Source organism: Chinchilla lanigera, unplaced genomic scaffold (assembly GCF_000276665.1).
Source record: "Chinchilla lanigera isolate Chin_1 unplaced genomic scaffold, ChiLan1.0 scaffold00001, whole genome shotgun sequence".
Taxonomy (NCBI): domain Eukaryota; kingdom Metazoa; phylum Chordata; class Mammalia; order Rodentia; family Chinchillidae; genus Chinchilla; species Chinchilla lanigera.
Window position 1 is genome coordinate 23,233,929 of NW_004955402.1, and position 17,481 is coordinate 23,251,409.

Genomic DNA, 17,481 nt, shown 5'->3' on the forward strand with positions numbered 1-17,481 from the left:
TGTTAAACCTGTCCTGGAAACAAAATCACCCAGATTGAGGAGCTCTGATCTAAGGGCTGCCTGTGTGAATCCAGAGATTATGTCTATCCTTGCACAACTCTTCAGGAGAAACACCCGCATGGAGAATGTGGAATCCAGGAAACCATCACCATCTACTGTTTCTGGCCATTGATATCAGGGACCTGAGGGGCATAGAACAGGTAGTACCCAGAGCTTGTTCAGTAGTCTTGTTGTTCAAGAGTTAAACCAAGACTGAGAGCAGATGGCAGTTGTGAACTTACAGATCTTTGCTAATAAGATTTCCGGCTAATGTCCAAAGGCCCTTAGCCAAACCATCTGCTTCTTGGATACATGCACCATGGCATGGCACCGCAGCTTGATATGGTCATTTAAAAGCTCTGTGTACCTAAACATAATTAGGATGCATTAAATGACATCCTGTGGCTTTGCCTAGCAACCAGTGGTAGATACTTGGATTTGTCCTGCAAACCTGAGGAAGTAGTTAATTTCATTAAGTTAGTAGTTCTGAAGAATATTAAATTTTAGTAAATTACTTTAGGGCCATCTCTAAAGAGCATGAATAATATTTTTCTAAGTAAAAGGTCACGAACTTATCACAAATAAGAGTTTTCCTCCCCCACAGCCCCAGTTTTAATATTTAGAGTCTGTGTCTACTCAGAGGGTAGCAGAGTCGAATGGACCTGAGTGACATTTGTCTCAGCTCAGTTTGGCTGCCAGGCCTGCCCGCGTTCTGGAAATAGCAGTTTCCTTTAGCCCTGCATACAAAATCATAGCATCTTTCGGATAGCTTGTGTTGCAGGGGGCCTGTCCGCAAGGTCCTGAGTGAGTGCTGGACACATGCAGATGAGCCTGTCCTGTGGACAGCCACAGCTCACTCAGCAAAGCAGGGGTCCAGAGTGCTCTGATGAGTGGGTGTGGCTATGCTGCAAATTTTGCATGTCTAGTTCAATCCTCTTGAATAGTAGAACTCGTGCAGCCCCCAAGGTTGTTCTCCAGCCCTGTCTTGGGGGCTCCAGCCTAGCCTCTTCTGTAAATCATTGCATCTGTAACTTTGATTCAATAATTTTTACCCCATAGGGCCTCAGTAAATAGCATAAGAATGAAGGAGATGCTATCAACATGTTTTAAGAAGGTTTTTTTAAAAGTTGCTACATGAAAGTAAGTACACAGCTAGAATACCAGTTTTTGCCATGAGAATATGCAAATTGTATGCAAACCACACCCAGACCTAAATTCTCCAACTTTTGACTCATCACTGAAATCCTTGCTATAGATTCTTCTCCAAAGCTGGAGCTGGGATTCTGTTCAAAATTGTAAAGCAAAATAATTACTTATTATGGTCTTATCTGGAGGTAAATAATATAAGCAAACCCAATAGCATTTAAGTCCAGAGAAAAGGATGTTTTTGCATTTTTCTCTGAAATATAGCTTTCACATAAAAAAAGCAAGTATACTTACAGCAGTATTAAACGCTTCCTAGGAGGAAGCTCTAAAGACTAAGGTTATCATACTTTGGGCTGGTTTGACATTTGTTTTCCTGGATCATACAATCATTCATAAGCCTACTGATGTGGTAGAAGAGTAAGTTACTGTCTTGTGCTTGTCCTGCTATCCTTTGTTCATGGGTAAAAGGACCATCAGCTCACAGGAAGTGGCTTTGACCTACTGTTCAACTGTCTTACAGCTGTTTTTATTGTCAGTGATGTGTAAAAAAATCAAATAAAATAAATTGGCAGATGGCAACTTCACAAATCAACAGTGAACAAATGGTTTAAATTAGAGAAGTCAAAAACAAAAGTAAAGATGTTTGATTACTTTCTCAAAGGAACTAAGCAACAAAATCATTGCAGAAGAATCCCTTCGGAAGGTTATAAAAGGTGTTTGCAAGTTTTTGTTTTGGAATTCTTGTCATGCCCAAGACAATTCAAGCATTAATGAAATTAAAATACAAATTTTAGTTTTTATTTTGAAAACCAGTGAAAACAGCAATATTTGCTCGAATTATTTTGATGACTTTTTAGTGCCACCTGTGTGGATGTCAAGGTATGAGCCCGGCAGTGGGCAAGGGACAAGGACTGTGGCTAAATCTCTCTCCGGTGCTCACTTTCCACCCCATAGCCTCAGTGTTTGAAGCCATGATGGATAGCGAGTGGAAGAGGACTCATCTGAACGTTTACCAGGGGTGACCTTCCACAGCCTCCATCTGGCTGCAGCACAGAACACACATCCTCAATGCAATTGTGTATCCCTGGTTTCTTTTTTTTTTTTGGTTTTTCTCCGGTACCGGGAACCGAACTCACGACCTTGCACTTGCCAGGCAGGCACTTTTGCCGCTGAGCTAAATCCCCAGCCCCCCCCCCTGGTTTCTGATAAAGGAAAGACAGCCCTCCTGTTAACACTCTCACCAAACTCAGGACCACCTCTGCCCCACCCAGAGATACATCCAGATGAACAGTTATGTAAATATCTGCATATTGGTGAATCAATTGTCCAGTTTACTTTATTTTTTAATTTTCAATTAATACAGAATAAAGTTGATTTTTTGATATACAGTTCTATGAGTTTAAAAACATACATAAATCTTGTAATAACCATTGCAGTCAGGATTTAAGACAGTCCCATCTCTCCATGGAGCTGTTATGATGCCCTTTTGCAGTTGCACCCCCAACCCTGCCTCTACCCTTCAGTAACCACTGATGCATTCCCTCTCAGTACAGTTTTGTCATTCTGAGAATGTCACATAAAGAGAATCACACAGTGGGTAACATTTTTGGCTTCTTTCACTCAACATGATCCCTTTGAGATTCAGCAGAGTCATCATATGTATCTGTAGTTTTTCCCTTTTATTGCTGAGTACTGTTACTTTGTAGGGATGTACCACAATCTGCTTATTCATCCGCTGAAGAATATTTAACTTGATCCAGTTTTGGGCAGTTCTGAGTAAAGCTACTACAAGTGTTTGCATGCAAGTTTTTGTGTGAAGAAAAGTTTTCCTTTTTAGAGAGTAAATACTTGGAATATAATTGCAGGGTTATAAGGTAACTTCTGTGTTTAATTTTTGATGAGCTATAATTTATCTTTTCATCATCTTAACAGTGTCTTTTAAAAAGCTAAAGTTTTAATGTGGGCAAAGTTCAGTTCATTAGCCTCGTTTTTTTCTGGTAACAAGAACTGTTTGCCTTATATGAGTTACAAAAATTTTCTCGTTTGTTTCCTTTTAAAAGTTTATGGTATTACATTTTATTTTTAGATACATTATCCATCTTGAATTCAGAAGGTTTAAATTGAGGTTCATTTCTTACATATGAAGTCCAGTTGTATCAACACCATTTGTTAAAAATACTGTCTTTTCCCCATTGAATAGCTTTTGTTGCTTTGTCAAAATCAGTGGGCCATATTTACCATTCTTAAAGATGGGTGGTGGTGTGATTTCTTCAAGGTTATTGTCCTTCAAATTCATTCTGGTTGTTCTAATTCTTGTGCCCTATGATATAACTTTTGTAATAAGTTTGTCTATTTCAACAAAAACATTCAATTTTTATTGCGATTGAGTTAAATTTATAGATGTCGGGAAATTTAACAACTTGATTGTAAGTCTCTTTAATCTGTAAACACAGTATATCTCCTCATTTATTTAGATTTTCTTTGATTACTTTAATCAGTATTTTCTAATTTCCAATGTACAGATCCTGTACATTGCTAAATTTACTGCCTATGTTCCCATTATAAATAGTACTTTTAAAAATTGTTGTCCATTATCAACACACAGAGATAAAATGGGTATTTGTGTGCTGGTCTTATATTGTGCAACATTGTTAAACTCACTTTTTGTTTTAGAATTTTTTTGCAAATTCCTTCTACTTTTCTACTTAAACAGTCCTGTCATCAGCATATATGAACACTTCTACCTTTCTTTTCTAGTCAGTATGATTTTTATCTCTTCTTTGTGCCTGGCTAGGATTTCCATATAATGTTATATAGGAATGGTAACAGTAGGCAGGGGAGTTTTTTTTTTCTTTTTAAGACAAAAAAATGAAAACATATTAACAAACACACATACATTTACAAAATAATACAAAAACAATACAAGCAATACAGAATTTCAGGGAGTTTTTGTTTTTTAAAAAAGTAAATGTACTAAATGTACCTTGAGACTTGTAAGCATTCTGAAGTCTTTTTACCTTCTTCACTTCCCACAACTGACTTTTTACCAGGCACAAATAAGGATAGCAGGTTAAGTATCACTCTTTATAAATACCATCATAAGTTTTCTTCAGTGAGACTTGGGTTTCAATCATTTAAGTATTATCAGTTCTATAAGTAGTTAAAACAATTAAAATGGTTTCTATTACATGAAACAAAAGTCAGTCTGACTTCTTTTTAAATGATTAATTTATGTAAGCTCTTAAATTAATCCATGAGAGTTGCTACAAAGTGTATGTTCTTGACACGTTTCACCTTATGTCCTGGGGAACAGGGAATTGTTTAGTCTTCTATATTCCTGCTTTCTCTAACTTTCTGTCCTCCTTTCTTGGCTAGATTGCCCTTCATGTGCAAGATTAGAAAATTTTGAGCAAATTGTTTAAAGTATGTTTGGTTATGACAGTATAAACCTAAATGAGATAAAAATAGAATAGTGTTTTTTTACTGCTTGGTTGGAAAATTATAGTATGAATTCAAAAACATTGAAGGAGTAAGATAAAGCCCTTCATTAAGAAAAAAATATATTGTATCATAATCCTTTCTTTCCAGAAAATTCTAACCATGATTCCCACCGAAGAGGAAAAACAGAAAATCCAGGAAGCTCAGCTGGCCAACCCAGAAGTGCCCTTGGGCAGCGCAGAGCAGTTCCTCCTCACGCTGTCCTCCATCAGTGAGCTCTCTGCTCGGCTCCACCTCTGGGCGTTCAAAATGGATTATGAAACCACGGAAAAGGTGAACATTTCTAAGAGAGGCACAGTTCTATGGCTTGTGTGAAAAGACCATGTTTTTTATTATAAATATTGATATAGTGAAGCATCATTCTTCGCACAGTTTGGAGTACAGTGTAAGTTGATAATGACATTGTCCTGAGTGACCAGCTGCCTGCCAGTGAGAAGTTACTCTAAAGTGTCTGCTTGGCTTCCACTTCAGAAACTTGATTATGGGCACCAGGACGAATGATTTTGTAAAAATTCAAAATTGTTTCAGGCTGTTTTCATTGTAGAAAATTTGGAAAATGCAGAAAATCATGATATAGAAAATTTCCTGTCATCCCTGTCTACCTGGTGATATTCACCAGGCTGCCATTGACCATAACAGCATGCGCTTAGGCACCTTTTGAGAGAATATCTTCAGTAGAACACAGAAGATGAAACAGATTTCAAGCAGTTGAGAGGAGACTAGAAGGAAAAAGACCACAAGAGGAAGGCACAGGGACTCTGCTTGGGTAGGAAGTGGAAGACAGAGAGCTGAATGGCAGCCAGGGGGAAGGAAAGGAAGAGGTGGGAAGTAAACTTCCGGGGAGCTGAGTTGACAGGAAGTGCAAGAGGGAGATAGATTCACAAGCCCAGGTAAATGGCTGTGACTCTCTATCCTCTAGCAAAGAGGTAGCAAGGTCCTAAACTAAGGGCTGAGTAGCTGGCAACAGGGTTAGAGAGACCTCAGGGGACAACTACAAATTGAGCATCTCTAACCCAAAACTCAGAAATTCAAGTGCTCCAAAATCCAAAACCTTTTGAGGACCGACATGCCATCACAAATAAATATCTCACACCTGACCTCATGTGACAGATCACAGTGAAAATGCAGATGCACTAAAAATATTGTATAGAATTATCTTCAGGCTGTGTATAAAGGATATATAGTACACGAAACATAAATATACCCCTCATTGTGTACATGCATATATTTTAAAATCCCGCCCCCCTGCAAAAACCAAAAATCTGAAGCACATTTGGTCCCAACTATTTCAGATGAGGATACAGAACCTGTACAGTATTTAAACTCCTTAGGGAATCAAGCAGGGATAAAGACACCTGGGGCCACTAAGGTGACTAATATAATTCGGTAGCAAAACCAGTCAGCACCCTTAGGTGATTCTCTTTAGAAAAATGAGGTGACATCATGAAGGAAACAGACACCTGGGCCAGCCTGGCAGACAAGCAAGGTTGCTGAAGTCTTAGACTGAACCTCCTGGCCTTGGGATGCAGGGGAGGGGAGGGCCCAAGAGTGATGGGGTAGAGACTACAGTTGAGAGGAAAGGAGAGATCAAGGCCGTAGGTCTACAGAGCAGGGTAGAAGTGTCAGGGAGTGGGCCTAAGACAAGGACAATGAAAGCATCCAGGCCATCATGTACCTAGTGAGGGAGAGGAAGAGACAGAGGTGGTCCAGGGACAGTGAAGCCACAGTTTTTGGAGTCATCTACCTAGAAGGAAAAAAGATACGGGAGGGCTGTGGTCTATGTGCTGAAGAAGCACAGTAATGAAGATTGTACTGGAAGTCAGCTATGGTTGGAAGCAGAACAAGGGAAAGAATGACCTGGAGGCTCTGCTTGGGCATAAATGATGGGCAGCAACAGGAAGGACAAAGTATTCAATTCAATATCCAGTAGGAGCTGTTTGGCCTCCACTATGGAGTCTTTGGGGGTTAGACTGCCTGCCATCTTTTGACCCTTTATTTTTTTTGTACATGGGAACAACAAATGCCTATCATATGAGATTGCTTTGCACTTGGAAGAGCTGTATTTGTTATTATCTTATACTGTGCAAATTTTTAACATAAAATCAAAACTGTACATTCTTCTTCATCTTGTTTTTAACTAAAAGGAAGTGGCAGAACCACTTTTGGACCTAAAGGAAGGAATAGACCAGCTGGAGAATAATAAAACCTTGGGCTTTATCCTATCTACACTTCTAGCCATTGGGAACTTTCTAAATGGAACTAATGTAAGTTTTCCTTCTCTTATTTTTTTGCCTCTGCCTTGTGACAAAATCCCTGTCCCCGTTTACTGATGGAAGTTTTACCCTTGGTCCCCAAAGCACAGTAGAATGAACAACAAATATATCTTGTTGCAGATAATCTGGAGGAAATTTTGTCCTTAAGATGTCAGGGCCCATTTATTTGAACCTCAACCTTGCCATAAATGAGAAAGCTTAGAAAAATAAGCACACTATTCCTTACAAAGTATGGCTACTCCCAAATTGACACTGGGGGGATTTTTATATACCCTGTTTGTTATTGTTATTTCCTGAGATTATCACTCAAATATTTGTGCTTGTACATATTCTGATACTTTTTTTGTTTTTTTTTTAATTATTTTTTGGGGGGGTGGTTTCTGGTACCGGGAATCGAACTCACGACCTTGCGCTTGCCAGGCAGGCGCTGTGCCGCTGAGCTAAATTCCTGGTCCCCCAATACTTTTTTTGAACTTATACTTTATTTTATAATTCCCTACACAATTACATTTACCAGTGCTCATTACTGTTTTATTTCTTTATTTTAAAGAGGTTAAAAAAATTTTTAAAAAACATTAAAAATGATACAGAATTTCAAAACAAGATGATAGGAAATCAACAGTAGTTGTTATATTACATAGTGTTATTTTCAAAGTAGTTGTTCAGGTTAATAGATATAAGTATGCAAAATTGGTCAAAAAATTAAGCATTAACAGTCCCTTCAATAAACCAACAGAAATTAGTAGTATAATTATCTTAGCAGTCTTGTGTGTATATATATCTTTTTCCCTTCTTTCTTTTCTCCTTTCCCTCATTCCAGTTCTTTCCTTTTGAGCAGTTTCTTTCCCTTTCACAGTATCTATTATACCTTTCAGATTTTATTTACTCTTTCAGGTTTTTATACTAGGGAAACAATAAGATGTTTACACATGCAGTTCTGATTTATTTCACTTATGAGTATGGTCTCTAGTTGCGTCCATTTACCTACAAAGAAGCAACTTTGTTGGTGTGGTTATTGGCAGGCTCTGGCCAGAACACAGACCGTACCAGGGCAGGGAGAGAAAGAAGCTGCAGGTACATAGGGACCAGAGAACGGTCCCGCAGCACCAGACTGATGGCTGAGGCCTGGGGTGGGTCTCAGGGCTGTGTGGGAATGTGCTGGAGGCTCAGTTCATTCTCACTGTGGCTGGTCCCCCAAGTGAGAGATTTGAGAAGCTTCAGCCCCAGGAAAACTAAATATTGCCTACTGTGGCCATGCTTTGATTCTAACCATCTGTCCTGTCCTAAGGGTCTACATGAAACTTGATTCTCATCTTTAATTTAATATCATCAAACAGGCCAAAGCGTTTGAGTTAAGCTACCTCGAGAAGGTTCCAGAAGTCAAAGACACAGTGCACAAGCAGTCGCTACTCCACCACGTGTGCACCATGGTGGTGGAAAACTTCCCAGACAGCTCCGATCTGTACTCAGAGATTGGGGCCATCACCAGGTCAGCCAAGGTACGTCTTGGACACGGAGGGGTGGCCCTGCCTCAGCCTCTGCTGTGGGGTCTTTATCCCTCATCTCAGGGGCACACAGTCTCTTTTAAGGAAGATGTTCAGCCCTGCCTACATTCTCTATGCTAGTTTGTGAATATAATTCAGTTTGTGCCGTGAACTTTTTCCTATCTCTGGTTCTCACTCAGATTCTTTCCTACTGAGGTATGTCAGGCGAGCCTGCCACTGCAGCCCTCATTCCTACATTCGCTGTTGAGAGTATCGCTCTCCAGGCTGGATTCCCCAGAGCATTACAGCTACACAGCTTGTTTTGGGTGGGCTGATGTGTCTAAAAGATGTCATCCGGCCCTCCTAAGATGCCCACAGGACCTTGCAAAGAGGTGTGGAGCCCAATACAAGGCAGGCCTGGCCCTGCTGCCCACACATTGGCTATCCCAGTGATCTTACACACAGGGAACGTTTTTATAGGGCTGTAAACAATATCTAGCACTGGCCCTCAGCTGCAAGCTCTTAAAGTTAGTGCAGAGTTGATATCTTTATGAGTTGCCTGTGGACTCCAGGAGGCCTCCAGGGCAGGAGGATGATGGAGGCTGAACAATGCCCAGAGGAAACCTGAACATACCGGAACTGAGAGAAATGAAGGCCGAGGTAGCCCTGGAAACTCACTGGGTTGGAGGACATCCTTGAATAGGACCCGGCAGCCAGGTCAATGTGGAGGAGCCTGCTGGGAACACAGGGCTGGGAGTAGGTGCTGTGAGTACTGGGGTGCACTGGAGTCGTAGGAAAAAGGAGACAGGATGAGGCAGAATGGGAAGGAATGGGGTGGGGGCTCCATGACTGTCCTTCCCGGAGTCCTCCCTCTCTGCTTTCCCCTACAGGACTGACTTGGGGACCTGATGTCTGGGGGGGGGTCTTTACCTGCTTCAGAAATCACAGCCTGGCAGCCACCAGGTGCACCATGCAGGGCCCCTAGCTTGGATAGCCGGCAGAGGCTTCTTAGAACACGGAGCCCTCTGTTTAACAGAACTCATAGCATGTTATTCTGTGACTGGCGCTGTTGTTCAGTCTTTATAAGTAGTACTTCAGTGTCCTAACCCAGGTAGAAAGCCCCTCTGAGTGCCCCAACAGAGGGTCCCCAAGTACTGCTCCGACATCTCACCTGCACCTCCTCAGCAGACAGTTTCATTAGGAACTCATGACTAAGCCAGCCTGACTGTCTGGATCCCCTCATTCAGAGCCGCCCAGAACAGTCAGTTCCTTTCTCGCATGTGGTCCTTTACTTTTTACTCAGAGCTGCCCTAGCTGGAATTCACTTGTAACCAAAGTGTCCCTGCCCCAGGAGTCCTGACATGACACCAGCCGCTAGTGACTGCCCTGCGCCCCCTCAGTAACAGGCCTTCCCAGAAGCCCACTGGATGTTTAACTGTCAGTTAGCTACTGGCTGCATAGCTTACCCTTGCCTAAAGATTGGCCACATATGCCAAATGTGCAGACAGCCTCTGCCTACTGACTTCGGCTGTTACTGGAGGTGACTGTTGGCCCAGATGCTTGTGACTTGCAACCAGAGGCCATAGAATCATCTTCCACCTCTTCTCAGACTTTAGTCCCACTGCCTTTGTGATTTTATACCACCAAGAAATCCAGGCCATGTCCCTCCAGATCTGGAGCACCCCCTGTGCTCAGTCTGTTCCTTCTATTGAAGCCACAGGTCTTCTCACAGAATCTGCCTTTGTTGACATGAGCCCTCCCTTGTCCTACTGAAGTGGGCCTAGTAGTCTGAGGTTGCTCCAGCAAATCCCTTCTGGGAGTTCTCTTCCAGACCCCCTGGCTGTAGTCACTGGCGTCTGAGCTGTTGGCACCTGAGCAGTGGTGGCTCACTTCCATGTGTCTTTAGCTTTGTCTAACTTGTTTACCGTACTCTTTCCCACCTTTGCTCTCTCCCCATCTACCTCAGTCCCCTCCCATCAGCTTGCCCACTGGTTCATCTATTTCTCCCTCCCCTCTTATCCTTCTCAATTTCTTTCCAATCTCACATTTCTAGCTATTGCATGCGGCTCTCCAGTATACTTTTTATGACTAAGCCTCTGATTAATGCAATTGTTAGTCTATAAATTCTACTAAAACATTCATTACCCTACAGAGTATCATCCAGGCCACTTGTTCAATCCAAACTGTTTGCACTTCCATAAATATGCAGTAGGTGCCCTGTCACATCTCTTCTATGCATGTGTGACTTGAATTTGCTGCCCTAATCTCTTATGTATGCAACATACACACACACACACACACAGAGAGAGAGAGAGAGAGAGAGAGAGAGAGAGAGAGAGAAAGGCCTAGCAAGGTACTGCACACCCTTAACAGCTTGCTGATCACCAGTCTGTATGGTAAGTCTCCCAGAGAACATGAATGTGGTTTTATTCAATGTCTTTCTTTGTGTTTTTAGTGCCTAGTGTGGGGTCTGGTGTATATTGGTTTCTCCATGAGTGTTGGTTGAATGTGTGGATGGTGGATGAATATACTAACTTGTTGCATGAATTGTGAAGGAAATCATGATGACAAATACCATGGCCCCGTGATAGCAGAGCCATCCATGTAAGACTAGGATGTATTCCTCAGCCTTCAATGAAATGTCATACCTGCAGAACAAGGGTGCTCTGAAAAGTTTTACGAGATACCTACTAAGTTCATCTTGTACTGGGTTCCTTGGCTCATGTTTTAATTTACAGTTCCCAAGGAGTTTCAAAACATTTCTTTCCAAATTAGGCAAGAAAAGGTGACACATGTTTTGGGTTCATTTGGAGAACAGTTATATCACTAAATAATTTGATGTCAAGGTAATGACAAATATACATGTGAATGATTTTTAGGCCATGAATGTGTTTGCATCTCAAGATGTAAATTTGGTTTTGATGTTTCCTTCTTCCTGCAGGCGCTTTGGTCTCCTGGTTCAGGTTGGTGTCCAGTTGTTTCAGCACATTTGCAGTGTTCTCTCTCTGATTTTCAGGTTGACTTTGATCAACTTCAGGATAATTTATGTCAGATGGAAAGAAGATGCAAAGCTTCATGGGATCACCTCAAGGCAATTGCAAAACATGAAATGAAACCAGTTTTAAAGCAACGAATGTCAGAGTTTCTAAAAGACTGTGCAGAGCGAATTATAATTTTAAAGATTGTACATAGAAGGATAATTAACAGGTAAGTATATTGAGGAACTTAGGGAAGGATAAGTTGAAATATTTTGACATGTTGAAAATATTCTGCAAACCAAAATCTGATGGTTAAATTTATACACACACAAATGTTGCTGTACGTTCTTGGTACATAGCAAGTATACCTATGATAGAAATGTTTCAAAACTATTTCATTTGTTCCTACACAACAACATAATGCCCCTGAATCTGGAAATTGGAAGGGATAGAAGAGATAATGTGTTCTAAAAATCCCTCTTGATCAGGAATTGCATCTGTAAGTTCTCTGATAAACTGAATGCTGCCTCCCTGTAGCTGCTTCAGCAATTTCACTTACCAAGAACCTACTCATTAAAAATGTTCCTCTTCTATCTGATCTATAGTTTGCCCTCTGAGGACCTTCAAATGGTAGATTCTTTGATGGCTTTTCCATTCTATATGTGCCTGGGTGAGGGCTGGGTCCCACTGCCAGTCCTCTACTCTTAGCCAACCTTCCTCAGAGTCACAAGATCCAAAAGGCCCCTGGAGCACAGCATTGATAGATAGGTCAGGATGTTGGCCAGGATGTAGGCAGCTTCATGGCTGCCTGGGACTGTTCTTTAGTGGTGGTGGTAGCCAGGATTAGATCCTGAGTCATCTAATGTCGTAGGCCAGGGCATTTCCTGCATGAGCCACCATTTGTGCTCCTTTACTTTATCACAGAATATGGTTGTGGAACTGTCATCTCCATCCTTCCTATCAAAGTCTTGTAAAGCTATTGTGCCTGCTTCCCCCTTCCTTAAGCCCACAGAGGACTTTCAAAAACCCTTCGCTTCTCTGCACATGAGCCCCCTCCCAACTTGTGTCACTTGCTGCTTTGATGATAATTATGCTTCCTGAGTCTTGATATGCACTGACAAGGAAAAGAGAGTAGTTTTAAAGTGTTGGACAGGATAGAGATAAGGCACAGAATCTTCCCTTAGGTTGATAAGTACCCAACAAGCAATATTTTTGGAATTGAGTGATTCAACTATAAATCCCCCAAACTGACCTTTCAGTTACCCTCTGGATCTTATAAAAGATTTTCTTAAATTTCTTACTAAAAGTAAAGTACACTATGCTTTTATTGTGGTTAAAAAGGGGAGGCAGGGAATGTAGAGCTGGTTTGACCCTTGATGCTTTGTATGATGCAAGAAATTCCCAACTTTACAAAGCAAAGCAAATTACACAAACAATTTCCATTCAGGATAGCATGAAACTGAAGCAGTTTTAACAGTCTTGTAAATCTTATTATTAATCATTTTATCCCAGACAGATTGAAAACTCATTTTGGTGCTAAATCTATTCCTTAAGATAAATTTGTTCTCATTCTTCCACCCAAACTGGTCATTTGAATGATAGCTGAACCTGCCTGACAGGCCAGCAACTCAGTGCTGGGTAGGAAATGTTGAATGGCTATCAGGAGGTACCAAGTGAAAGCCAGCCCAAAATACCTACTGGGGATTGCCTGGGCTGCATTGAGTTAAGAGAAACTTTCTTGGGCCACATATAAAGTCTATAGTATATTTAATATATATGTAACAAAACTTCCTTTACCTTCAAATAATGTACTATAAAGAGCAGGCAGCCTGTGAGCCACAGCTTGGGCATACCTGTGAACCCTGGGTTCAAATGAAGTCCTTAACAAGAGCCCTGCATATAGAACTGATTAAAGCAGGAATGTTTTGTTGAAATAGAGATGAACAACAGTCATCCCTAATTGCTTTGCTTCACTTTTCCATCTCCTTCCTGCTAACATCCCCAGAAGTGATCCCAGGGCTGCTAGGATACCCTTTCACCTTATACACTGGAAACCAAGACCCAGAGGTCAGGGGCCTATAGCTTGTACTCATGCAGTTGTCTTGGCCATGCAGATCAGCCTACATGTAAGGCTTCAGAGTGGAACATTGTAAGAAGTTGTAATACTGTTGCTTCAGGTAGCACCTGGGTTTTAAGACTATTGTTTGACTTAGAAACTCTTGTTCTGGGTATTGGAGCTGTGTGTTAACCTTTCCTTATGTCTTGCCACCCTAACAGCCTAATGTACAGTGTGGATGTATAAATTCACTCATTCCCATAGCCTTATTAGGCTGCAATTACACTGTGAAGGTCACTGCTGGACTCTCCAACCTGGTTAAGGGTGGGAGAGGCCTAGTGGACTGCATTTGAGGAGTTAAGGCTGGCACAAGACAAACACCAAATTAGAACCCCATTCTCCAAACTCCACCTCTCCCCAATCTGGACCAGACTCCCATTCGTGATACACTTGAGCAAAAGTGGATGATGAAGCAAATCAAATATGCTTGGCTTGTTCCTTGAGGTGCTAATGAGGAACGCCAGCCCCTCCATACCCATAAGACCTTTGTGTCATGTGGCAAAGTTGCAAAATAACAAAGTTAGCTAACTAAAAGTCCCTTAAGTGTTTTACCCCTTCAAAGTCATGCTTGTCTTGCCCTTCTAAAGGAATGCGTGGTGTTTCTCTTTGCAAATGTATACATCTTAATATTTTTTTTCAGATGTGAATTTTACTGGCTTCTTGTTACCTCCCTTGTTTGCAAAATATATGCTTGAATCACATTCCAATTTATGGTTTGGATCTTCTCTGGATCCTAAAAAGCAGTGCTCTAGAAAGTAGAGAATAAGGATCTTGGTGGTGCTTATGTGTAAAGGAGAACCCAGAAAGGTCATGTATTAAGAATGACATAAAGTAGTTACCCAGCTATGGCTTACGAGTTCTTTCTTTGATTCATCCTGCATACCGATCTTGAACAGTGATAGAAGTCAATATAGGAGTATAATATATCACACCGTTCTAGCCTATCGTCATTTCATGTATTTTCTATAAATATAGAATGTCAGTTGGCAATAAGAGCAAGGAAGAACAAGTTAGAGTATAAAAGGGATAATTACTTATTTTGGTGGTGCTAGGGATCAAACCCAGGCCCTTGGAAATCCTAGGTAATTACTTTATCACTAAGCTACATACTCAGTATAAATAGGATACAAAAGTACAAGAAGGTGCTGTTTTGTATGAGGTAGCCAAGAAAGGCTTCTCTGGGAAGGTAGATACCTGTGGGATGAGAGAGCACTATCCGCTCGGCTATCTGTGGCAAAAATGTAGACAGCAAACAGCCGGCACAGTTTCAGCAGGCCTATGATTTCAGTGTAGTAGACTCTTCAGCTTCCCTCAGACTATCATCTCCTCACCCTCTGCTCCCCTTGTGCTCTGAGTTTCCTACATAATACACAGGGGCTGTCACTGGGCATAGTGGCACATGCCTGTAGTCCCAGCACTCAGGAGGCTGAGGCAAGAGGACTGCTGTGAGTTCAAGGCCAGCTTGGGCTACATAGTGAGTTCAAGGCCAGCCTGCAGTACACACTGAAAACCTATCTCAAAGAAAACAATACACAAAATAAAACAAAACATGGGCTGAGGCTCTGAGGTGAGCTTATTCAAGGAGTAACCAGGGATCTTGAGCAACTGGAATCACAAGGAATGAAGTTACAGAAATAGTAGGGTGGGTCACACAGGGCCTGTGTGCATGTGTATTATGTTTATCCATCTGTTGATCGACATTTAGGTCGTTCCCACTTTCTGGCTGTTGTGAGTAATGATGGTATGAACATTTACATAGACAATTTTGTGTGTGTAAATATTTTCATTTTTTTCTGGGTTCTCTGCATAGGAGCAAAATTTCTAGGTCGTATGGTAGGTCGGTATCTAACTTTTTCAGAAACTGTCAGTCTATTGTCCATAGCAGCTGAACCTCTTACATTTCTACCAGAAAGATGAGAGGATCCAATTTCTCCATATTCTCACCAACACTTGTTGTCTTTCTGATTCTAGACATGTTAGTGAGTATGAGGTGACATCTCTTTAAGGGTTTTAGCTGTAATCCCCTATTGACTAATGATGTTAAGCATCTTTCTATGAACTACTTGGTTTTTTGTCTATCTCTTTTTAGAAGAAATGGCTATTCAAATCCTTTGTCTACTTATTTGTTTCCAACTTTGAGTCATAAGATTTCTTTATAAATTGCAAAAACAAGTCTCTTATCATACATGATTTTCAAAATATTTTCTCCCATTCTGAAAGTTGTGTTTTCACTCTTGATAATATCCTTCGAAGCACAAAAGTTTTTAATTTTGAGGTTTAACTATTTATCTATTTTTTTGATTGCTTATGTTTTTGGTATCTATCTTAAGAAAACATTGTCTTACCTAAAATCATGAAGATTTATACTTGTTTCTTTCAAAGAATTTTGTATCTTCTGCTAGCATTTTTTTAAACTTTTATTAGTATATGTGTTTGCAGTGTATAATGACCACATTCACTGTGGAGAATTGTACATGAACATAACACATTTAGTTTTTTGCCTTTCTTCCCCGCTTTATTTCCCCAGCATCAGATTCACTTATAAGAACTTTTAAAGTTATTACCATATTTACAGATTGAAAACCAGATTAGTAAGCCAAAGAATTGGCCTCCTTTTTTTCAGCTCTGTTTACTTTAAATACAAGTTGAACACTCTATTTTGTTATTTTTCAGAAAAAAAGAAATCAATGCCCCTCATTTAAAAAAAATTCCCATATTCAAACTGTACAAATTAGAATGATCAAGACCAAAAGTTGTTGTTTAGAAATAGTGATGTCATTTGCATAATGCTGTGTGTTTCACATAAAGATTTCCCTCTGTTTTCTACTATCTTTTTTCCATTTCCTGATAATTAAATATTGGGTATGTTAGAAAATTTTGAAAGAAAGAGACTCATTAAAGGAATTGTAACAATATTTTTATTTCTATTCTTATTTAATCTAGAAACTGTGCAATAATTTCCGTAAGACAATATTTTACTATTTTTTTATAGAAAGCTTTACATATCCACGTAGAAAAATGTTAAAACAGAGGTAAAGCAAAAGTAATCTCCTAAAATCGTGTCTAGATATAACCTCTATCAATGAGAAAAAGAGTTGAACTTTTGTTTGCTTAGGATTCTTGAAACTCAATGCTCCAAGAATGAAGAACTATGTCCTCCCACTGAGCACTTGGCTCACTGGTTTCCTATGGAAAGATTTTAGATAAGTAATTTTTGTTCCTTAAAAGTGAAGTCATGCCCTTACAATTTTTTTCCTTGTAGATTCCACTCCTTTTTGCTTTTTATGGGCCATCCACCTTATGCAATTCGAGAAGTGAACATCAACAAATTCTGCAGGATCATTAGTGAATTTGCACTAGAGTACCGCACCACCAGGGAAAGGGTTTTGCAGCAGAAACAGAAACGAGCCAACCACAGAGAGAGAAATAAGACCAGAGGAAAGATGATCACTGATGTAAGTTTCCTGAAATCAGTCTCCTTATGTCATTTATTTTGAAAGTAATGTCAGCCATAAATCCTCCCATGGTTTGGGAGCTTGATTGTATTGGGGGGTGGAAATGTCTTTCTTTTTTAAAAAAAGTGCTTTCAAATTGCTGTTCCACAATTTCTGTGAAAATCTACAGTGCAACAAACAAGGACATAGGTCACAGAAAATTAAGATCATGTGGTTGGGAAGGAATGTGTAACCCAAATTGGCATGTTATATGATGTTGATGACATAAATACTTGGTAAAATTGGAGAAGAAAAATATCAAAGGTAACATCACTGATCATAGGAAGACAAATGTATTGATTCAGGATTTTAATCATGATGACAGTGTTACATAACTGATCAGCTGATACATGAACCATCCGTTTTGGTCATTTGAATGGAGAAACGAATGTAGTTGCTCCAAGACATAATTTGATGGGCCCATGGCAGTCCCTTGAGTTACAGAATATCAAG

At 40.3% G+C, this 17,481-nt stretch overlaps 1 protein-coding gene across 9 annotated transcripts in view; it reads left to right on the plus strand.

The window, feature by feature from the left end:
- The window catches only part of Fhod3 (formin homology 2 domain containing 3), a 455,934-nt gene that overhangs the window by 411,869 nt on the left and 26,584 nt on the right, over window positions 1–17,481 (plus strand). For all 9 annotated transcript variants that reach the window (XM_005372817.2, XM_005372818.2, XM_013510258.1 and 6 more), the window contains 5 exons: window positions 4,774–4,956; window positions 6,828–6,947; window positions 8,294–8,455; window positions 11,457–11,647; window positions 16,797–16,989. In XM_005372817.2, coding sequence (XP_005372874.1) covers window positions 4,774–4,956; window positions 6,828–6,947; window positions 8,294–8,455; window positions 11,457–11,647; window positions 16,797–16,989 — 849 coding nt within the window. The remainder of the gene's footprint in view (window positions 1–4,773; window positions 4,957–6,827; window positions 6,948–8,293; window positions 8,456–11,456; window positions 11,648–16,796; window positions 16,990–17,481) is intronic.